We start from the raw sequence: 24077 nt of genomic DNA, 5'->3' as shown, positions 1-24077 counted from the left end.
AACCTGAAGCATTGACTCTGTTTCTCTTCTGCCTGACCGGCCGCTTATTCCAGCATTTTCAGGTTTTGTTTTAGACTTCAGCATCAGCAGTTTTTCTTTAGATTTTCACTCATTTGAGAAGAACACACTGCAAGAAGAGGATGTAATATACCAATTCCAGTATACCAGATTGGAAGTGGCTGTAATGAGATATTGCATCAGCTGGAAAGATCATTTGTGGGAAGAGAAGAGGCAAAAGGGCAGGAATTGCATCTCCTCTGGTTCCTTGGGAAGATGCTTGATGGTGGAAATGGAGAGTCACTGGCTCTACACTCGACCCTGGAACACCTGGACAGTGAAGATGCGTACATCAGGATGCTCTTCATTGACTACAGCACTGTATTCAACACTATCATATCCTCAAAACCAATCAATAAGCTTCAAGACCTTGGCCTCAATACCTCCTTGTGCAATTGGATCTTCAATTTCCTCACTTGTAGACCTCAGTCGATTCAGATTGGCAACAACATCTCCTCCACAATCTCCATCAGTACAGGTGCACCACAAGACTGTGTGCTTAGCCCCCTGCTCTAGTCATTTTATTCTTATGACTCTAAGGCTAAGCACAGTTCCAGTGCCAGATTTAAGCTTGATGATGACGCCACTGTTGTTGCCTGAATAAAAGGTGGTGACGAATCATCACATTGGGGGGAGATTGAAAATCTAGCTGAATGGTGCCACAACAACAACCTCTCACTCAATGTCAGCAAAACAAAAGAGCTAATTAATAACTACAGGAGGAGGAAACCGTAGGTCTGTGAGCCAGTCCTCATGAGGGAACCGGAGGTGGAGGGGGTCAGCAACTTTAATTTCCTTGGCATTATCATTTCAGAGGGTGCAGCACACAAGTACAATTATGAAGAGAGAATGCCAGCGCCTCTACTTTCTTAGAAGTTTGAGAAGATTCAGCATGTCATCTAAATTTTTGACAAACTTCTACAGATGTGTAGTAGAGCGTATACTGACTGGTTACAACATGAGTTGATATGGAAACACCAAATCCCTAAAATAGAAAAGCCTACAAAAATTTGTGGATAGAGTTCAATCCATAATGGTAAAGCCCTTCCCACCATTAAGCACATCTACAAGGAGCGCTGTCACAGGAAAGCAGCAGCCATCATCAAAGATCCTCACTATCCAAGCCGTGCTCTCTTCTCTCGCTGCAGCCATCAGGAAGAAGGTACACAAGACCATAAGATATAGGAGCAGAGTTAGGCCACTTGCCCATCTGCTTCGCCATTCCATCACGGCCGATTTATTATCTCTTTCAACCCCGTTCTCCTACCATCTCCCCCATAGCCCTTGATGCCTGACTAACCAAGAAACTATCAACATCTGCTTTAAATATACTCAGTGACTTGGCCTCCATGGCCATCTGTAGCAATGAATTGCACATATTTACCACCAACTGCCTAAATAAAATCCCTCTCATTTCTGTTCTAAATGTACGTATAACTATTTCAGGGGACCTGTCCTGGTACAGGAACAGTTATTACCCCTCAACCATCAGGGTACTGAACCAGAGGGGATAACTTCACTCACCCCATTCCTGAATTGCTCCCTCACCTATGGACTCACTTTCAAAGACTCTGCCATTTAGGTTATCAATATTGATTGTTAATTCATTTATTTATTTATTTTCTCTTTTGTATTTGCACAGTTTGTTGTCTCTCGCACATTGGTTGTTTGTCTGTCTTTGTTGTGTGCTTTTTTATCATTGTTTAGCATCATAGAGTTAGGACACTACAGCACAGAAATAGGCCTTTTGGTCCATCTAGTCTATGCTGAACTATTAATCTGTCTAGTCCCATTGACCTGCACCTGGACTGTAGCCCTCCATTTCCCTCCATGTACCTCTCCAAATTTCTCTTAACTGTTGAAATCTAATCTGTATCCATCACTTCCAGTGGCAGCTCATTCCACACTCGCACAACCCTCTGAATGAAGAAGCTCCCCCTAATGTTCCCCTTAAAAATTTCACCTTTCACCCTTAACCCATGATCTCTAGTTCTAGTCTCACCCAATCTCAGTGGAAAAAGCCTGCTTGAATTTATCTTCTTTATACCTCTCATCTGTTTTGTATACCTCCATGAAATCTCCCCTCATTCTTCTACACTCCAGGTAGAAAGTCCTAACTTATTCAACTTTTCCCTGTAACCCAGGTCCTCAAGTCCTGAAAATGTCCCTGTAAATTTTCTCTGCACTGTTTCGCCTTTATTTGCATCTTTCTGGTAGGTAGGTGAGCAAAACTGTACAATACTCCAAACTAGGCCTCACCGACGTCTCATACAAATTCAACATAACATCCCAATTTCTATACTCAATACTTCAATTTATGAATGCCAATGTATCAAAAACTTTCTTTATGACCCCATCTACCCCATCATGTTTCTTTGTATTTACTGTGAATACGGACAAAAAATTAATCTCACTGTAGTATCTGGTGACATATATGTACTTTGATAATAAATTAACTTTGAACTTTTTTGATCTTTGATCCACAGGAGTCATGGTGGGATCTGTCCCTTTAGATTGCTGAGACAGGAGGTAATGGCAAGGGATGTCAGACAGGACAGCTTTGTAGAAGCTACTTGTAGCTTAAAAACAAATCATGAGCTGTGAGAGCTGCTGGCTCTCTCTAACTCTACTGAGAGACTTGCTGGACCACTTCATAAGTCAATATCACATATAAACTGGATCTAGTAAGTAAACAGATTTCCATCCCTGAAGAACATTATTGAACCAGTTGGGAGTTTATAACAATCTTAATATCTTCTGGTCACTTTTGTCAATAAGAGTTTTGTAATTCTCAGTTTATTTAATTACATGAAGTCACGTGGTAGGCCACCAACTCAGCTATCTGGGCCTCTGCACTGTTGTCTACTAATTTAACCCTGTTGCCTCTGTATTTCCACATCATAGAAATTAGATATGAAGAAATTTGAAAATCTTGAGATAAATGGAAACTCAAAGTTCAAAGAACAAGTACAAAGTACAAAGTTCAAAGGAATTGTAAAGTACAAATCCTTTAATTCCCTATGTCTTTTCAGCATGTTACGATAATTAACACTAACTGATAGCTATTGATAACTCTGGCAATGAGGCAAGACTTATCGCCAGAGATGACCTAGAGTTAAGCTTCTCTTCTCATCCTTCTGATGTTCTGTTGGATTAGACCGTATAATTGTTAATTCCTTGTAGATTAACTTTCTTATGCTTGATTGTATTTGTATATAGTTACCTATGTATATGCATTTGTTCAGTGTGTTTCCTAGTGGTTATGATTGCGAGTATTGCATTATTTGAATAATGATTGGTTAACTCATCTACACAATTTGAATGCTATTTATTGCTGTTAACAAATTGGCATAAGAAGGCTAAACCACGTTGCCTTGATCTCTTTCCCACCTTCGCCTTCTCTCACGACTGGGTGCTGCTTTCACTACTCTCCTTTTCCAATCCCCTTGTTCTCTTAGAGCTTAATAAATGATCGTAAGCAAAAATATTTATGCCTCAGTCTTGACTTCCAAGGGACCTCAGATCAAAAACATCAGAATCCAACAGTCCCGTCACTTCTGCCCTACAAGCAAATGGCAGAGGCACCAGAATGAAGGAAATGGTTACATGTATCTTCCAGGTCTGGAGTCTCCCAGGACGCGGGCACCCTAAGAATGTTAACAAGTTGACTTATTCAATGTAAATATTCTTTAAAATGCTCCTCAAGTGATGTGCAGTTACTACACTTTGACACACAGTCTCTCACAATAAAGGTTTTGTTTGTCATTTTATTTTACTCCTGTGAATGCAAGTGTACAACTGTTGTGGTTAAAGTGATTGGATAAACCTTCATAGAGGATAACATTTAAGCAGGATAGAATGTTTTCCATCATTTTCATTCAGCAAATTATAAACTCTGGGAATCCCAAAGTGACTTACATCCAACAATTTACTTGTATCGATCTATAGACAGCAAATTTCCAGAAAGATCATTTAAAATAGAATAACTTTTTAAGTGTTTGTAAACAGATGATTATTGCGCAAGATAACAGAAATAACTCCCTTACTTACCTTCGAAACAGTGTCCTAGAATTATTCACGTGTGGGAAGATGTAGAGCTGGTACTTCAGAACTGCCACAGCCTGTATTTGTGTCATGGCCTGTCAGCTCCAAGAATTTTGCAGCTCATGAAGTACGTATGAGGTGGTCAGATCGGAGACAGGACAGAAAAGTCAAGATCCCACAAAGAGCACTGCAACATTGACCAGCTAGCCAGCTTTAATTATGGAGACTAAGGGATGAATTTAGGCCAAGACATGGTGATACCTTTCCTGCTCTTCATCAGTGTTGTACAAAGGTACTGTATATATTTAACTCACCTGAGAAAGTAGTTTCACTAGCAACATTCAGCAGGTCCTGCCGAAAGATCCCAGCCCAAAACGTCAACTGTACTCTTTTCCATAGATGCTGCCTGGCCTGCTGAGTTCCTCCAGCACTTTGTGTGAGCTATTTGGATTTCCAGCATCCGCAGACTTTGTCTTGTTTGTGGTTGGCTTTACTATATTTTTTAATCAATGCATCATGGAAACTATTTGGTCTGGATGCATCACAGCTTGATATGGCAACTGCTCTGCACATGACCGCAAGGAACTGCAGGGACACAGCTCAGCACACCAGAGGAACCAGCTACCCCTCCATGGATTGTCTACACTTCTCACAGCATCAGTAAATCAGCCAGCATAATCAAAGATCACATCCATTCTCATTCTCTCTTCTCTCCTCTTCCACTGAGCAGAAGATGCAAAAGGCTGCAAGCACGTAAACCCAGGATCAAGGACAGCTTCTATCCTGCTGTTTATCAGACTACTAAAGAATTCCCTAGTACAATAAGTGGACTTTTAATCTCACATCCTACCTCATTATGATCTAGCACCTTATCGTTTCCCTGTACTGCACCTTCTCTGTAGCTGTTATGCAGAGTTATTGCTTTATCTTTTCTATCTCTTCACACTGTGTGATGATCTGATCAGTATGCAAGACAAACTTTTCATTGTATCTTGGTACATGTCACAATAATAAGCCAAACCACCTCCAGAGTCATGATTTAATAAACAGCAGAGTGTTTACTATTCCTCAGCCCTGCACAAGTGCCAGTTTTGATTTGAAATAACTATTGCATTACTAATTGAGTGCATTCTGAAATAGGCAAGTGTTTCATCAGACTGTAGCCCATGCAGTAGTGATGAAGATCCTCACCCCTGATTGTGACCACTTACCGCCAGTGATTCCAGAGCTGACTTTGCTGAGAACATCCTGAATCTATGGGAAAGAAAATAATTAAATTAATCCTCTAAGTGTCTTCTGTGCAGCACAGTACAAAGCAATTGGAGGCAAGCTGTCCCAGGGACTGTACTCCTCAGAACATTGCTCCCATATTGTGAATATTTCAGAACTTGTTCCAGCACACATGTGATAACTGAAACTCTCAGCTTATAAACTGTAATTCCCACACATGTTCTCATGAAGTGAACTCGTCCATTCTGATACCTAAAGCTCTGAATCAGAATTCCAGAAGGGAATTGTTCCTGCAGTGAAATGTGAAATATTCCTATGGACTCACTTTCATCTCATGTTCTCAAGTCTTTTTTACTTATTTATTTATTATTATTGTTGTTGTATTTTTATTTTATCTCAGCTGAAGCTGGTGGAACCTGAGGTTCAGACTTAGCCAAGCACATTCACTTCTCAATTGCTAGGAACTTTCGGACTATTCTAGTGGTGCTTAGTATTTCTGTAGACCTACATAAATATTGCTGTGTAGCCCTAATGCTTTTGTGTGGTGATTTTGGGTTGATAACCAGGTATGGATATTACTATTGGGACAATGTATACCCTGTTCATGTTCCATAATCTTTCAATTTTCTCTTTTGATTCAGCATATTTCTGGATTCTTCACTTACTGATTTCTATATGTTATGTGTCTTTGGAATAACTATATCAATTAAGTAAGTTGTTCTTGCTTATCTATCCTGTAATATTATATCTAGATGGTTATTACAGATTGTCCTATCTGTAATAATGGATTGGCCGTAATATAATTTATCAGATTCTGATGCTAAAACTGGATCAGGTTTGTATTTATAGTAAGGTATGAGGTCTTTTATGAGTTTGCATTTTAAAGCAAGATTTTGGTGAATGAAGTTTGCCACTTGATCGTGCCAGTGTAAGTAATCAGATTGAGTTAAACTGCTACAAGATCCCGTAATGTGTTGGATTGTTTCTGGTTTTTCTCAGTCTTTTCTGCATTTATCATCTTGAATTTGTGTTAACCACCTAGTCCATAATTATTATTATTTCTTTATTTTTCTTTCTTCTAATGTCTGCATAGTTCATTGTCTTTTGCACATCAATCGTTTGTCCTCCTGCGTGCAGACTTTCATTGACCCTATATTGTTTCTTGTATATACTGTAAATGCCTGCAAGAAAATGAATCTCAGGGTTGTATATCTGATATACATGTACTTTGATAATAAATTTACTTTGAACTTTTGATGGTTCTGTAAAATGTGTTGCATCCACAGTCCGAGCTGGAACCTGTAACCTAAGTCCAGCAGCAGCTGACATTCTTGCTTGGGGACCCCACAGGGAGCTTGTTCTGAGAAATGTAAAATGCACAAAAGTAGCTCATGGTAACAGGAAAATCATCACAATGGCTCAAAAACCTGTCCACAGAAATCACCCAGAAACCCCAACTCCAATGATGTATCAACCACCGCCTCACTCCAGTAAATCTCTTCACGCATTCGACGTCAGCATGACTGAGGAATTGACCGTAGACTTCAGGAAAGGGAAGCTGGAAGTTGGAAGAACACACAACAGTCCTTATTGAGGAACCAGTGGTGGCAATGGTAAGCATTTTCAAGTTCCTGGGCATCAACGTCTCAGGGACCCAACATATTGAATGTATCATGAGGAAAGCACATCAGTGGCTGTACTTCATTGGGGCTTTGAGGTGTTTCACCAAAGACTCCAGCAGGTTCATAATAATGTACAGTGAACAGCATTTGGACTGCTTGCATTACCACCTGGCACGAAGGCTCCAATGCACGGGATTGTAAGAGACCACAAAGTGTTGTGGATTCAGTTCCACTATGGGCATAACCCATCTCTTCCACCCCCCCACCCCCCGCCAACCCCATCGAGGAAATCTTCAAGATACAGCGCTTCAAGAAGGCAGCATCCATCACTATGGACTCTCGCCATCCGGGAGATTCCCTCTCCTCATTTCTGGTACCAGGGAGGATGTACAGACACCATAAATAAAAAAAACTTCTTCCTCTCCGCCATCAGATTTCTGAACAGTCATGAACCCATGAAAACCACCTAATTATTCCTTTCTTTTAGCACTGTGATGTAATTTATGGTAATTTTAAGTTGCACTGTATGGCTGCCGTAAAACAAAGTTGACGTCATGTAAGTCAGTGATAACAAATCTGATTCTGAATCTCTTCAGCTGCCAGTGCATTTACATCTCCCTCCCACCAAAACTGCAGGCTTCAGGAGCATTTCACTATTATAGTACTGGATCCTGCCAAGGTAGCTCACTATATGTTCTAGAATGGAAAGCTTCATCCTTAGAAGAGATGTGGTGGAGATGGAGGAATTGAGAGAAGGGAATAGCATTTTTTAAAAGTGACAGGGTGGAAATAGGTACAAGATAGCTGTGAGAGTCAGGAGGAATATGTTTGTGTTCCTCAGTTACAGTTACAATCACAGTCATAGTTCCTTTATTGCTTCTCAGCCTTGCTTGCTGGTACAGGCAAGTTCTGCCTGACCTGTACCATGATGAACAGATCATCAGATGGCTGTAACCATAAAATGTTTGCCTCATTCTTGAGTTCTGAGGGACCTGCTGGGCAACATCATCTCCAGATCTAACTACCTTCAGCTGAGATAGCAAATGGCATATCAATTAGGAGGAAGAGTAGTCCCCCAACCCCGCTCCACCATTAAATTAGGTCATGGCCGATCTGACTGTAACATCGATTTCACTTTCCCATGTAACAATTCTTATGCGGAAAGGGTGAGTGAACTGGGAGCGAAGGTGATTTGATAGATTTCACAAGATGTGGATAGAGTGGACAGCCAACATCTTTTTCTCAGTGCACCAATGACCCAGACCAGAGGACATCCTTTTAAGGTGAGTAGAGGAAAGGTTAGGGGGGGATGTCAGAGGTAGGTTATTTACACAGAGTGGTAAGTGACTGGAATTCACTGCTGGGGTAGTGGTAGATGGACGTTAGGGACAGTTAAGAGATTCTTAGATAAGCACATGGATCTATGAAAAATTGTGACCAGCATACAAGATAGCGGAGGATCTCACCAAGTCAGGCAGCATCAGTGAAGGGGGAATAAAGAACTGACATTTGAAGTAGGTTTATATCGTTGACACAATATCTCAGGCTGAAGATTCCAAACTGTGCTGTACCGTTCTACAATCTTTCATCCCTCTGCTCATCAATAATCTATCTATTTTTGCCTTAAAAATATTCACTCACTGCTCCCATTGACCTTGGAGGAATAAACTTCCAAATATATCTGTGCCAATTTGTAATCTCCTCACACGATGATCTTCAGCATCAAATCAGATACATTCTGGAAATCTGAGCACACCCCCTACTCTAGGTCTACATATTACTTCCTCAAAGAATTATAATAAATTCAACCTTTTCCCTTCACAAAATGATGCTGATTCTGGCTGATTACTGTGGGTATACTGCACCCTGCCCATCAGGGTATGGGACTGTACCCTCCTGTGTGTAATACCTACCACTGCTTTACTTCACCGCTTCCAGATTCCTGTCTCAACATCGTCTCAGTCCACATTTGCTGCTTTTAATGCCAACTTGTTATTTCGTTGAATCCTTCCTCACTGCACAGTAGTTGCTTGAACCAGTTATGGCAAGCTGACACAAATCTACCAAGAGTTTCACATCATAAGCCCATAAGAGACAGGAGAAGAAATAGGATATTCGGCCCATCAAGTCTGCTCTGCCATTCCATCATGGCTGATTTATTCTCCCTTTCAACCCCATAACCTTTGATGCCCTTACTAATCAAAAACCTATTGACTTCCACTTTAAATACACCCAATGACTTTGCCTCCACAGCCAACTGTGGCAATGAATTCCACAGATTCACTGCCCTCTGGCCGAAGACATTTCTCCTCATCTCTGTTCCAAAGGGCCATCCTTCTTTTCTGAAGCTGTGCCCTCTGGAAGGACGACAAAAAGTAAACCCTAAATTCTTTGCATTAGTGTTTAATTATCCAGTTAAATGGATAAGAGTCAAAGTGAGGATTGGCCTACTTTTGAAGCCATAAATAAAGTATTCACAGAATACACTTGAACCCAGTGCCACAATCCTTAACCCTATGCAGAGAGTTGGACTTTAGTTGAAAATTTTAAGGAGTTTGCCTGTTTCTTTGAGACTGGTCATCTTCCTGGATAGCAAGCTTCTCAGTTGAGAGACTTCACTGTGCACATCTTGCACACTTGGGGGGCAAAGATTGTGGCTTCAGCTGGCATCAATGCGATAGCAATGAAGCAGCAAAGAGTGAAAGGACTTCCTGCCAGAAAGCACTCGAATGTAACCAGAGCCATTCTAAATGGTCTTCTGAATGCTGACTTCAGTGATGGGCCCTTTTTAATTAGGATGATTTCCCTGTTTGGTCGTCTGTAGCTCACTGGGCTAGATGTCAAGCTAAGGAAGTTACTCCCTCCTTGGAGCCAATGGGTGACATACCAATCAAACCCACAGCGCAGGGTCCAGTGATTGACCTCAGGATCATATGTACCATTACCATTGTTGCAAGAGATGGGAATTACATGTGACACAATGAGGAATACAATAGTCTTACCTTCTAAGGCCCAGTGTGATAGCTAGCTTCTTCCCTTTCAAAGCCACCTTTGCATCCAACTTTGACTCCTGCAACGGAAAACCTAGATGAGAATATAGAACATCGCCCACTGTGGGATTCCAGTGAACAAACAACGCATGCATATGACCACTTGTGTGCATAGTACACTCCAATGTAACCACTTGTGCACAAACAACACTCCACTGTGACAACTTGTGTGCACACAACACTCCAATGTGTCCACTTGTGCACACACCACACTCTAATGTGACTACTTGTGCACACACCACACTCCACTGTGACCACTTGTGTGCACACAATACTCCAACATGACCATTTGTGCACACACTATACACCAATATGACTACTTGTGTACACAACACTCCACTGTGACCACTTGTGTGCACTCCACACTCTGTGACCACTTGCACACAGACCACACTTCACTGTGACCACTTGTGTGCACACCATACTCCACTGTGACTTGTGCACACACCACACTCTACTATGACCACCTGTGCGCAAACCACACTCCACTATGACCACCTGTGCACACACCACACTCCACTGTGACCACTTTACAGCACCAGCGATCACCAATCATGTTCAATTCCCGCCACCATCTGTAACAAGTTTGTAAGTTCTTTCCATGGCTGCGTGGGTTTCCTTTGGGAGCTCGGGTTTCCTCCCACATTCCAAAGACATACAGGTCAGTAGGTTTGTGGGTATGCTATGCTGGCACTGGAAACATGGTGACACATATGGGCTGCCCTAGCACCATCCTCACGGATTTGTCTTGACACAAATGACGCGTTTGACTGTATGTTGCAATGTACTGTACACGTGACAAATAAAGCTAATCTATCTGATGAACAGGGCCATGGTGTATATCAAGGCTTCCCCAAGATATTACCTTTTAAATAACACTCTCCCTTGCTATTTTTCTGAATCTACTGTTATCCAGTTTGGATGTCAAAAGACAGAAGCAGGATTCCAATAAGCATCAGGAGAGAAGGGAAACAGGGTAGAGTCACCACTTTTAATATGCAGTTTCTGATATTTCCTCCTACCTCCTGATGGTTCTGTGCTTCATGACCGTAAGACCATAAGACATAGGAGCAGAATTAGGCCATTCAGCCCATCAAGTCTGCACTGCCATTCCATCATGGCAATTTATTATCCCTCTCATCTACATTCTCCTGCCTTCTCCTCATTATCTTTGAGGCGCTGACTAATCAAGAATATATTAAATAACCTCCACTTTAAATATACCCAAGGACTTTGCCTCCATAGCCATCTATGGCAAAGAATTCCACAGATTCATCACCCTCTAACTAAAGAAATTCCTCCTCATCTCTATTCTAGAGGGACATCCTCCTACTCTAAGTCTGTATCTTCTGTTGCTAGACTCCCCCACTACAGGAAACATCCACTCTATCTTGGCCTTTCAAAATTCGATAGCTTTCAATGGAATCCCACCTCATTCTTCTAAACTCCAGCGAATACCGGCCCAGAGGTATTGAACATTCCTCATGTGTTAACCCCTTCAGTCCCAGAATCATTCTCATGAACCTCCTCTGGACCCTCTCCATTGCCAGCACATCCATCCTTGGATAGGGGACCAAATTTGCTCAAAATAAACCGTGCACTCTGACCAGTGCCTTATAAAGCCTCAGCATTACATCCATGTTTTTATATTCTAGTCCTCTTGAAGTTAATGCTAACATTGAATTTGCCTTCTTTACCACTGACTCAACCTGCAAGTTAACCTTTACAGAATCCTGCATGAGAATTCCCAATTTTCTTTGCATCTCTGATTTCTGAATTCGCTCCTCATTTAGAAAAACGGTCTTGCATTTTGGAAGAACGACTCTATTCCTTCTTCCAAAATCCAAGGCTTTGTACTTTGTACTCGTGACCTCCGACTTTAACCTCAATACTCCTTAATAATTTTCCAAAAAACCTTTGCTTCTACATGTGTGGTCCATTTGCAACCTTTCCTAACACATTTATCCTTGGAGGTGGGTTTGCGCGCGCATGGAAACAATACGTTCTTTGCCTGGATGGACATGCAACGTGGTGGACAGGTTATGATGGGTCAGAGGAATTCAGACAGACCAGGGCATCTGCAGGTGGTGATGCTTAACAGAACTGAGCTTTGGAATGGTGCCCAGAGGGACCTCGGGGTGCAGATCCACCCTGAGAGATCTGGATACCATTACATTGAGAACAATGTACTTAACTGTGGGGCTAATGTATAACTGTAATTGCAAAATATTTGGACACTTAGACTACAAGGGCTTGAAGACAGTGTAAGCACAAGGCTTTTTGACTACAGGCACACAGTGTGATTGTAGGGAACCTGTGAGTACAGACACATTGTATGACAGTAGGAACAGTGTGAAGCGGTAACAACACACAAGAGACTTTCCAGATGCTGGAAATTTTGAATAACACATGCAAAATGCTGGAGAAGCTGGTGAAGGGTCTCAGCCCGAAGCATAGACTTATTATTCCCCTTCATACATGCTACCTGACCTCCTCCAGCATTTTGTCTGTGGTGCTAAGGACTTTGTACTGTAGGGACATTGGGAACACTTTGCTTACCATAATCATACTGGACAGTGTGACCGGAGTGGAATTGGGCGGCAGAATGATGATATTCATGCGAGCGCTGACACCGACAGTGATCCCCGAAGGTTTGATTGTACAATGAGGAACTGACGTCACTTCCAACTCCAGCAACAAGGGAGCGTCCTTGGCTGATGATGTCGGGGTCTTGGGAGTGATTGGGAAAAGCGGCAGAAAATTAACACTCAAGAGTATTCTATGTCAAATATACAGCATCAAAATATAGACTGATTGCATCTCATTCTAATAGAGTTTGATGAGGAACTGAGTTAGAACTTATATCAAAATAAACCTTTAAGCAGAATTCATTGGCTTGATTCCATTGGATCAATACTCAACTCTGAAACATCTGGACTATGAAGATGCATACAGCAGGATGCTCTTCAATGATTACAGCTCAGCATTCAATACTAACATTCTCTCAAAATTAATCACTAGGCTCCAACACCTACGCCTATCAAAGTAGCTTTTTATTGATTCTATTGTATTTCTTTGATTTACTGTGAATATCTGCAAGGAAATGAATCTCAAGGTACTACAAACAGAATACAACATAACTACAGTTAAGATACAAGTATCAAGTAATTAATAGTTAAAGTAATAACATATTCTACATTAAGAGTCTGAAAATTGATTGCTACAAAGCAAATACCAATACATTGAGCATTCTGTAGCAGTCAATATGACTTCACCTATCCATGCCTTTCCTTGAGTCTAATATCAATCTATTTAAGGCAAATAAAATTATTGTTTAACGGTTAAGTGCACGTGCTCCAATCCAAATGTGTCAAAAATCCTTATTGTTTTCTGCTATAATCATTGGAGGATGGATTCCAGTTAATTGGGCGATCAGTAAATCGAGTCAGCTGCTTATTTGGGACAACTCTTAAGGAACAAAAACTATTTGAGAAAATAGCCAGGATTCCCTTCATTTATTTGAGACACCATATTGTTTAATTGGGACAGGAGACTGTTGCCAAACAATCTCTGACTAGCATCACTCGCATGCACCTTTGTGGCTGTCAGATACTACATGGTGCTTAGAGCAAAGTTTTTAAATTGCGTCAGTTGTGCGTGCTTGTGTTATGTTAACCAGTTGGGCCAGTGAATCAAAAAGCAGTGACTTTTGATAATTTTGCTTATGAAGAATTTGAAAATATTGACAATCATCTTGAATGTTGCAATGCAAATGAAGATTTGGAGGATGCAATCATTGAAAGCATGGTATGAAAACACCAAGACTGGAAATATGAAGATGAGGAAATGATGAAGATGACGCATGAAAACTTGAATTAGTGACTACAAGGGGTGCCAGGAACTTTATTGTTGGATTATGACACAACTTCCTATGGAAAGGCAATGCAGGCAGTCCATTATCTGCACAAGGTATCTTTGCTGGTTTTGTTCATTTACAGTCAATCAAGACAGAGAATCCAGGATGGTTTGTTGCCTCCCGGGTGCCAGGGTCAAGGACGTCTCTGATCGATTGCATGATATTCTGAAGTGGGAGGGTGATCAGCCAGATGTTGTGGTGCACATCGGTACCAATGACATAGCAAGGAAGAGTGAGGAGGTCCTGGAGGGTGAGTATAGAGAGCTTGGTAGGAAGTTGAAAAGCAGAACCTCAAGGGTGGTAATCTCAGGATTGCTACCTGTGCTACGTGCCAGTGAGGGTAGGAATAGGATGCTCTGGAGGATGAACAAGTGGCTGAGGAACTGGTGTAGGGAGCAGGGTTTCAGATTTCAGGATAATTGGAACCTCTTCTGGGGCAGGTGGGACCTGTACAAGAGAGATGGGTTACACTTGAACTACAGGGGGACCAATACCCTTTCAGGGAGGTTTGTTAGTGCTATTGGGGGGGCTTTAAACTAGATTTGCAGGGGGATGGGAACCAGAGTGCCAGAGCTGACAGTGTGGCTGGGGTGAAAATAAATGATGTTAAAAGTTCAAGCAAATCCACTAATAGAAAGGTTGTGAGTGGTGGTAAAAATCTTCTGAGGTGTATATATTTCAATGCTAGGAGTATTGCGGGGAAGGCGGATGAGTTGAGGGCGTGGATTGACACGTGGAATTATGACGTTGTAGCAATTAGTGAAACTTGGCTACAGGAGGGGCAGGACTGGCAGCTTAATATTCCAGGGTTCTGATGTTTCAGATGTGATCGAGGCAGAGGAATGAAAGGTGGGGGAGTGGCATTGCTTGTTAGGGAAAATATTACAGCAGTGCTCAGGCAGGACAGATTAGAGGGCTTGTCTACTGAGTCCTTGTGGGTGGAGCTGAGAAACAGGAAAGGTATGGCCACATTAGTGGGATTGTATTACAGACCACCCAATAGTCAAAGAGAATTGGAAGTGCAAATCTGCAGAGAGATAGCAGGCAACTGCAGGAAACATAAAGTTGTGGTGGTAGGGGATTTAAATTTTCCATATATTGATTGGGTCTCCCATACTGTTAGGGGTCTAGATGGTTTAGAGTTTGTAAAATGTGTTCAGGAAAGTTTTCTACATCAATATATAGAGGGACCAACTAGAGGGGATGCAATATTGGATCTCCTGTTAGGAAACGAGTTAGGACAAGTGACAGAAGTCTGTGTAGGGGCGCGCTTTGGTTCCAGTGATCATAACACCATTAGTTTCAACTTGATCATGGACAAGGATAGATCGGGTCCTAGGGTTGAGGTTCTTAACTGGAAGAAGGCCAAATTTGAAGAAATGAGAAAGGATCTAAAAAGCGTGGATTGGGACAGGTTGTTCTCTGGCATGGATGTGATCGGTAGGTGGGAAGCCTTCAAAGCAGAAATTTTGAGAGTGCAGAATTTGTATGTTCCTGTCAGGATTAAAGGCAAGGTGAATAGGAATAAGGAACCTTGGTTCTCAAGGGATATTGCAACTCTGATAAAGAAGAAGAGGGAGTTGTATGACATGTATAGGAAGCAGGGAGTAAATAAGGTGCTTGAGGAGTATAAGAAGTGCAAGAAAATACTTAAGAAAGAAATCAGGAGGGCTAAAAGAGGACATGAGGTTGCCTTGGCAGTCAAAGTGAAGGATAATCCAAAGAGCTTTTACAGGTATATTAAGAGCAAAAGGATTGTAAGGGATAAAATTGGTCCTCTTGAAGATCAGAGTGGTCGGCTATGTGCAGAACCAAAGGAAATGGGGGAGATCTTAAATAGGTTTTTTGCGTCTGTGTTTACTAAGGAAACTGGCATGAAGTCTATGGAGTTAAGGGAAACAAGTAGTGAGATCATGGAAACTGTACAGATTGAAAAGGAGGAGATCCTTGCTGTCTTGAGGAAAATTAAAGTGGATAAATCCCCGGGACCTGACAGGGTGTTCCCTTGGACCTTGAAGGAGACTAGTGTTGAAATTGCAGGGACCCTGGCAGAAATATTTACAATGTCGCTGTCTACAGGTGAGGTGCCGGAGGATTGGAGAGTGGCTCATGTTGTTCCGTTGTTTAAAAAAGGATCGAAAAGTAATCTGGGAAATTATAGGCCAGTAAGTTTAACGTCGGTAGTAGGTAAGTTATTGGAGGGAGTGCTAAGAGACAGAATCTACAAGCATTTGGATAGACTGGGACTTATTAGGGAGAGTCAACATGGCTTTGTGCGTGGTAGGTCATGTTTGACCAATCTATTGGAGTTTTTTGAGGAGGTTACCAGGAAAGTGGATGAAGGGAAGGCAGTGGATATTGTCTACATGGACTTCAGTAAGGCCTTTGACAAGGTCCCGCATGGGAGGTTAGTTAGGAAAATTCAGTCGCTAGGTATACATGGAGAGGTGGTAAATTGGATTAGGCATTGGCTCGATGGAAGAAGCCAGAGAGTGGTGGTAGAGAATTGCTTCTCTGAGTGGAGGCCTGTGACTAGTGGTGTGCCACAGGGATCAGTGCTGGGTCCATTGTTATTTGTCATCTATATCAATGATCTGGATGATAATGTGGTAAATTGGATCAGCAAGTTTGCTGATGATACAAAGGTTGGAGGTGTAGTAGACAGTGAGGAAGGTTTTCAGAGCCTGCAGAGGGACTTGGACCAGCTGGAAAAATGGGCTAAAAAATGGCAGATGGAGTTTAATACTGACAAGTGTGAGGTATTGCACGTTGGAAGGACAAACCAACGTACAACATACAGGGTTAATGGTAAGGCACTGAGGAGTGCAGTGGAACAGAGGGATCTGGGAATACAGATACAAAATTCCCTAAAAGTGGCGTCACAGGTAGATAGGGTCGTAAAGAGAGCTTTTGGTACATTGGCCTTTATTAATCAAAGTATTGAGTATAAAAGCTGGAATGTTATGATGAGGTTGTATAAGGCATTGGTGAGGCCGAATCTGGAGTATTGTGTTCAGTTTTGGTCACCAAATTACAGGAAGGATATAAATAAGGTTGAAAGAGTGCAGAGAAGGTTTACAAGGATGTTGCCGGGACTTGAGAAACTCAGTTACAGAGAAAGGTTGAATAGGTTGGGACTTTATTCCCTGGAGCATAGAAGAATGACGGGAGATTTGATAGAGGTATGTAAAATTATGATGGGTATAGATAGAGTGAATGCAAGCAGGCTTTTTCCACTGAGGCAAGGGGAGAAAAAAACCAGAGGACATGGGTTTAGGGTGAGGGGGGAAAAGTTTAAAGGGAACATTAGAGGAGGCTTCTTCACACAGAGAGTGGTGGGAGTATGGAATGAGCTGCCAGACGAGGTGGTAAATGCGGGTTCTTTTTTAACATTTAAGAATAAATTGGACAGATACATGGATGGGAAGTGTATGGAGGGATATGGTCCGTGTGCAGGTTAGTGGAACTAGGCAGAAAATGGTTCGGCACAGCCAATAAGGGCCAAAAGGCCTGTTTCTGTGCTGTAGTTTCTATGGTTTCTATGGTAAAAGAACATGGCAGTATACACTGGATCAATTCCTCCATCGATAACTATTAGGAATACAGTTTAATATTGATAGTGTTCTAATTTGTTCTATATTTCATTTAAATACATAATTTGTCACTCAGTTAAACAGTAGTTTCTCTTTTTTTATATTCTTTTAACATGAAACTTTGGCTAATTGGGACAGCCACTTAACCAGGCCAAAATGTACTGGTCCTGGTGTGCCCCAGTTAACCGGAATCCATGGTATATGGTGGCATATACGTACCTTGATAATAAATTTGCTTTGAACTTTATTGCTATAAAGCAGAGAATAGCAAAAAACACCAGACTAGGTTCAAGTTTAACAGAGAAGTGAAAGAAATGCAGAGTTTTGACAGAAAAAGAGAGAATGGATGCATCAGAAAACAAGAAAGAGAGCAAAAGATATGTTTATGGACTTTATGTTGCTGCTGTACAAGTCATTGGTGAGGCTGCACTTGGACTACTAGGTACAGTTTTGGTCACCCTATTATAGAACAGACATGGTTAAACTCAAAACAGTGCTGAAAAGATTCATTAGGAAGTTGCCAGGGCGAGAACAGCCTGAGTTATAGGCAGAGGTTGGCAGCCCAGGCCTGTATTCTCTAGAATGTGGCAGAATAAGAGATGACCTTATAGAAGTGTTTAAAATTATGAGAGACATAGACTAAATGGTGGTAATAGTTTTTGCCCAGGATATGGAAATCCAAATCTAGAGGTCATAGGTTTAGGGTGAGGGGGGAAAGATTTAAAAGGGAACTGAGGAGCAACTTTTTCACGCAGAGGGTGGTGAGTATATGGAACGAGCTGCCAGAGGACAGGTACAAATAGTATCATTTACGAAGCACTTGGATAGATACAAGGAGGGGCAGGGCTTAGAGGGATTTGGGCCAAACATGGGGAATTGGGTCTAGCCGGCTGGCCACAGTGGTCAGCATGGACTGGTGAGCCGAAGGACCTGTGTTCGTGCTGTATTTTGCTCTGTGACTCTGTGAGATGTGGGAACGAGACACGTAGATGCAGAGATAATCAAAAATCAGACAGCAAGGTGGAGAAGGAAAATGAGAGAACAGAATGCAAGAGGAAAAGGATAAGACAGAGAAAGGGAGTAATAATATATAACATGGCCTTGTTACTCACCAATAAGATGATTGGTCCAAAGAAAGTTGTCCTGAGTAAATAAGCAAGGTCCACTGGCATCTGGTAACAAATTGGCAACAGTATTCAGTAGCTGCTGGTGATTTATTTCACATTAGTTGCTGTAAGGATTGGGAGCTCACCTTGCTCTCGGGAATCTCGGTCTTTAGCGTTCCAGCTTTATAATAGGAGAACATGGCAGAGTCGAAGAAGTACTCGGACAGAGCGATATGCACCATGCGATCCTTGCTCTTCAGATGGGGGCTAGCTGCAGTGTTTGGCAGTGTTTGGTTCTCATCTTGAAGAGGATAGAACATTCCCTGGAAAAAAAAAGTGGCAGGAACATCTCAGTAAAGAGTGCACACAGACATGGGATTTCAATTTTATAAAGATTAACAGCGGAATAAAATCAGAATAAAATGCACGGACAGTGATAGGGAGCCTGCACAAATGTTGCTCTGCTGTAGGGTTTGATTCCAGCTGGCTGAAGGGCTGAAGAAGATCATTGGGTCACTTCGTCTTTTCAGATTGGACTGAGGCTGTGATGAGGTCTGAGATGGAGAGCTCCTGGTAAAATCCACTCTGGACATTATAGAGCACGGTGATGGTGAGTAGGCGTCACTCAATAGCACTGCGTAGATTACTTTGTTGATGACTGCGGTAAATTGATTCTCAGTTTTCCATGGTAAAGCTTGATTTGGTTTAGAGTCTGAGTAATATACAGCATCGAACCAGTACATATTCTGCTCTTTGTGAACAGAACATACTTGGGTAATTGTTGAGTAGATGCCAGTGGTGTAAATATCTGAACATTTGAATTGAGGCACAACTAATTTTGGAGTGTGGGTCTTCGGTACTAGAGCTGGGACGTTGTCTGTTCCCAAAGCTGTTCTGTAACCAATGCTCTCAGTCATTTCTTGGTATCACAGCCTGATGTCCTTCTGTAGCCTGGCTTGATGGGTATTGGATGAGTGAAGGATAGGGCACATCAGGGAGGTGGAGAGATACAGACTGTTGGCACAGGTTAAATTATCAGACTAGTGATCCAAAGAACTGACCTAACAATGTAGAGACCAGTGTGCAGAGAATTTAAATTCAGTTAATCATCTAGATATGGGAAAAGAGCAATGCTGTCCACAAAATTCACTGGATTATCATAAAACTCCACCTGGTTTTGCTCACAGCCTTTGCTTTACCATACCTTAATGGTGTGTGACTCCAAACCTAGCCTGTCTGTTTAATGTTTAAGATCCCTTTGAAATAGCTCCCCTGTACAGTTAATTCTGAAATTGCTTTGTCGAACATCCAAGTTGAAATGTTGGTGAGCCCATTGGCAGTGATACTGCAGGACTGAAGGTACGCTGAATACATTGCAAGACTGAGCAGAGCTCTAGGGGTAGACTAATTTTCAGGCTGACTGATGAAAGATGGCATCCAGAATCTGTCGCAGAACAGCTTTGATAAAGATGAAGATGACAGTGCATTTAGGCAGATCCAAGAGAAAGGCATACTTCCACAATTTACCTGTAGGAGGCACAGTAACAGTCAACCAGGACAGAGACACGAGTTGAAAATAGCTGTCTGTTATAGAAGCAGTTTGCAGGTCTGGTCCAGAGTAAGAGAACGTTCAGACGAGCACGTCGGCCTTCACTGCAGGGAACTTGATGACAAAGATGTTGAACCTGGCACAGGCTGTAAATCAGTCAAACGTGGAACTTGCTGATTAACAACATGTGCCAGGTTCCCCATCCTTGACACATGGTGGAAAATGGCTCCACCAAGCCATTGGTGTACTTGTTCGAAAGATGACATTACTGTGGACTGCATTACGACGAGACCCGGTACTTACTTACAGAACTTCAGCAAAACACAGCTAAGCAAAAGCACAAGGCAACTGAAGTTGGCACTGGGAGCAATTCTTCAAACGTTAGGAGATGTGGAATGCCTGGTGAGATGGAATGGCAGTTGTGTGTAACACTCTGCCAACTTTCTCTTTTTCTGCTTTTACAGCTGCATAAGCAATTTTTACACGGTCTAAAAACTACACGGCACTTTAATAAAACATTATATTAAAGAAAATTCCAGCTGCGCAGGAGCCTTTCAGTTATAGTGCAGCCCTGCACCCGTGCGGCTTAAAGGGAACAGTGCATTCCGCAGCGACAAGACCACACCCAAACTAGTGGTAGTTGATGAAGAATGCCCACGAACTTTACACCGATCTGGCAGGAACTAAAGTATTTACCAAACTGGATTTGTCTCATGAAAACATCCATCTAAATTCAATCGGTAAAAACGTCAACCAGGAGAGCCAACAATCTCTATCAACATGTGCATTCACCCATCAACCACATAGGTAGTGATAAATCATCTGGTAATTCTTCCACTCCACCATGAACAAACATTTTACAAGAAATACATCACTCCTCTGCAATAGGGGTAACATGCTAATTCTTAGGTACATTGAAGGTGAAAACCTTTACATCCTAGCTGAGGTAGTAAAGTGATTATACAGGCTTGTGGGGAGTTAAAGAGAAACAAATATTGTAATGTGCAAAGTGTGTAAAACACACACACACACACACACACACACTCACTCAATTCTGGAAGAACTCAGCAGGTCAGGCAGCATCTACTGAAAGGAATAAAGAGTCAAAGCTTCGGGCTAAGTGAACTGGTTTATCTTGGCCTACCAGTGGAAGCATACATCTGTATAAAATAAAAGGTACAAACTTTTACAGAGGCTACAAAACAAAAGAGTCTGTCTGAATTGATCCTCTGTTGGAAATGGTGCAATATCTTATGCATCTTTTCAACCAGATTTGAGAACGGTATCCTTGCCTGTAGTAACTTCTACTTTGAAAAAGGCACACTCGACAACTTCATGCCAAAGAAACAACTTTATCTCCAACGCCAAAACCGACATGTATATACAGAGGCTTTCAGAACCCGTACGGCATGGCAGGAACACTATATACAAAACACACCGGAAGTAAAAAGAATGGAAGTGAAACCCCCCATTATCCTAATTAGTATTAACTTACTTTTAATAATGTTCACATTACAACATTACTCCTTGAAGAGGAGTACCTGAGGTAGAGTAACAAAGCGGTTATGATTTGGGAAGGTTAGCTGGGCAGTGACGCCCACCATTTTGGCACCAACCATGAATTAACACCAGTCTTATGTTGCACAGCAGTTACCTGACTTGCAATGCAAGGTGACCACAAACCCATAACCCATTACATTATGTAACTGCTCCACCACCCAGTAAGATTGCAGTTGGTATTTAAACTCACTGTTCTAATCCAAAATCCTTGGATTCTCAGAATATTGAAATATTTTTCAAAACATTGAAAAATCTCTGACATCCACGTAGAACATACTGAGGGACTAAGCCTTCATGACCCTCTTCAGCTGAGAATTGCAGTTTTGTCACCCACTGGGTGAAGAAGTTTCTTCCCATCTCGGTCCCGAGTAGCCACCCCCTCACTTTGAGATTGCAACTTTGGATTTGGATACCCCTAGCCACTAGCTGTACTTCGCTTGCCCCTGCTGAACAGACAGAACACATTTAGGTCACCCTCCACCTGAACAATATCACCATCTGACAGGCTGGCCATCAAGAACATCCCCCACACACCAGTCACACACCTTGGTGCAAGTGTGCCCCGGGGAAAGTTTTTATTTATCTTGTTTCTATTCAAAGATACAGCACAATTACTGGTTTTTCTGGCCCAACAAGCCTGCGCTGCCAATTATACCCATGTGACCAATTAACCAACCAGCCCTTATGTCTATGGAATGTGTGAGGGAACCTACACTCAAAGAGGTGACCTTACCCTGGTCGTCAGTTCAGCTGTGGTCTCCTTGAAGGCTGGGCTCAGGCTAGTCTCCTCAGGAACTCTTTGGTGATGGGTGAATGAACTGTGCCCTGCTTCTGGCCAGTGGGAAGAAAACTATCACTACTCATGGGGTCTGTACCAGCTTGTAATCCTTACCTTGAAGTCCATGTCCATGTAGTCAGAATTAACGTTTGGGTCACTGAGGAGGGAATAATCGATCCCTACGTACTGATCCACCGCTGTTCGCACTTTATAAGGGAGAAAAAGTGTTAGTCCCAGAAGTCCAGAGGAAAGTACCAACAAGACCATTGAGAAACATAATCAGTGGTGGGACTTGCACTCTTCCAGCTTAGACTACAGGAGGGCAATATTGCCCAGTAAATGAAAACCATAACCTCTCCGGTAAAGTGAACCAGTTCATTACCGTTTGGGCACACCAGGCCTCCCACTGGGATTCAGGGCAGCCCTTGAAGTTCCTCCTGGCTGCAGGGGTGGCAAGCACTTTGTCACCAGTATGTGGCAGCTCACATTTTTCTGTGTGGTTTGGAGCCAGGAGACACATTGTTATCAGGACGCATAGTCCTGTCCCTAACTTAACCAAGCTCCCCCACCCTCCTGATGCATTGAACTGCCGATGGCTGAGGTGGTGAGAATGCCAGGTGCCTTCACAGGAAACAACACTTTGCCCCACTCCAGTTTAGCCCCCAGGGCGGAGGTGCCACGCCAGCATACAACACGCAACTGTTGTTTGCCGCGCACACTGCCTCTTCAGGGAAGTGCATTCACTAGGCAGGACACATACACACCTGGCACGGTCTCCAGCAGAGAGTTCAGCAGCACCAGTCCTGAGTGTTGTAGGGCTGGACAAATCTACAGGAGCATAGAAGGGGGGATTATTCAGATAGAAAAGACAACATCGCTTCTCCACAATCGCGAAATTCAAATCAACATGGCAACTCATGGGCATGAACAAGATTATCATCTGATATAATTCTTTCAGTCAGTGTTTGCTGAGAGTAGTCTATTGGACAAAGGATATCCAAAACAATATGACTCTTTTTTAAGGCATTGGTCAGATGTACGTGGAGTACCATGAGCAGTTTTGGGCCTCTTATCTATGAAAAGATTTGCTGGCATTGGAGAGGGTCCAGGCAAGGTTCACAAGAATGATCCTGGGAATGAAAGGGTTAATGTATGAGGAGCATTTGAAGCTCTGAGCCTGTAATCACTGGGGTTTAGAAGAATGAGAGGGGATCTCATCGAAAGCTATCGAATACTGAAAGACCTAGATAGAGCGGATGTGGGGAGGGGGAATCTAGGACCAGAGAGCACAGACTCAGAATACAAGGACATCCCTTTAGAACAGAGATGAAGAGGAATTTCTTTAGCTAGAGGTGATGAATCTGTGGAATTTGATGTCACAGACAGCTGTGGAGGCCAAGTCATTGGGTATATTTAATGCAGAGGTTGATAGGTTCTTGATTAGTAAGGGTGTCAAAGGTTACGGGAGAAGGATGGAGAATGGGGTTAAGAGGGAAACTAAATCAGTTATGATTGAATGGCGGGTCAGACTTGCTGGGCTAAATGGCCTAATTCTGCTCCTATGTCTTATGG

At 42.3% G+C, this 24077-nt stretch overlaps 1 protein-coding gene across 1 annotated transcript in view; it reads right to left on the bottom strand.

Moving 5' to 3' along the window:
* The window catches only part of pltp (phospholipid transfer protein), a 54196-nt gene that overhangs the window by 15535 nt on the left and 14584 nt on the right, over nt 1-24077 (bottom strand). Inside the window, exons 7-13 of the mRNA XM_063041545.1 lie at nt 23270-23333; nt 22620-22711; nt 18765-18941; nt 18625-18684; nt 12563-12733; nt 9956-10023; nt 5313-5355 (exon numbers count right to left, since the gene is read on the bottom strand). Of these exons, the coding sequence (XP_062897615.1) occupies nt 5313-5355; nt 9956-10023; nt 12563-12733; nt 18625-18684; nt 18765-18941; nt 22620-22711; nt 23270-23333 (675 nt within the window). The remainder of the gene's footprint in view (nt 1-5312; nt 5356-9955; nt 10024-12562; nt 12734-18624; nt 18685-18764; nt 18942-22619; nt 22712-23269; nt 23334-24077) is intronic.

This window comes from Mobula hypostoma, chromosome 2 (genome assembly GCF_963921235.1).
Source record: "Mobula hypostoma chromosome 2, sMobHyp1.1, whole genome shotgun sequence".
NCBI classification, from domain to species: Eukaryota; Metazoa; Chordata; class Chondrichthyes; order Myliobatiformes; family Myliobatidae; genus Mobula; species Mobula hypostoma.
The sequence above is the reverse complement of the archived record's forward strand: the minus strand, read 5'-3'. Positions and strand labels throughout refer to the sequence as shown.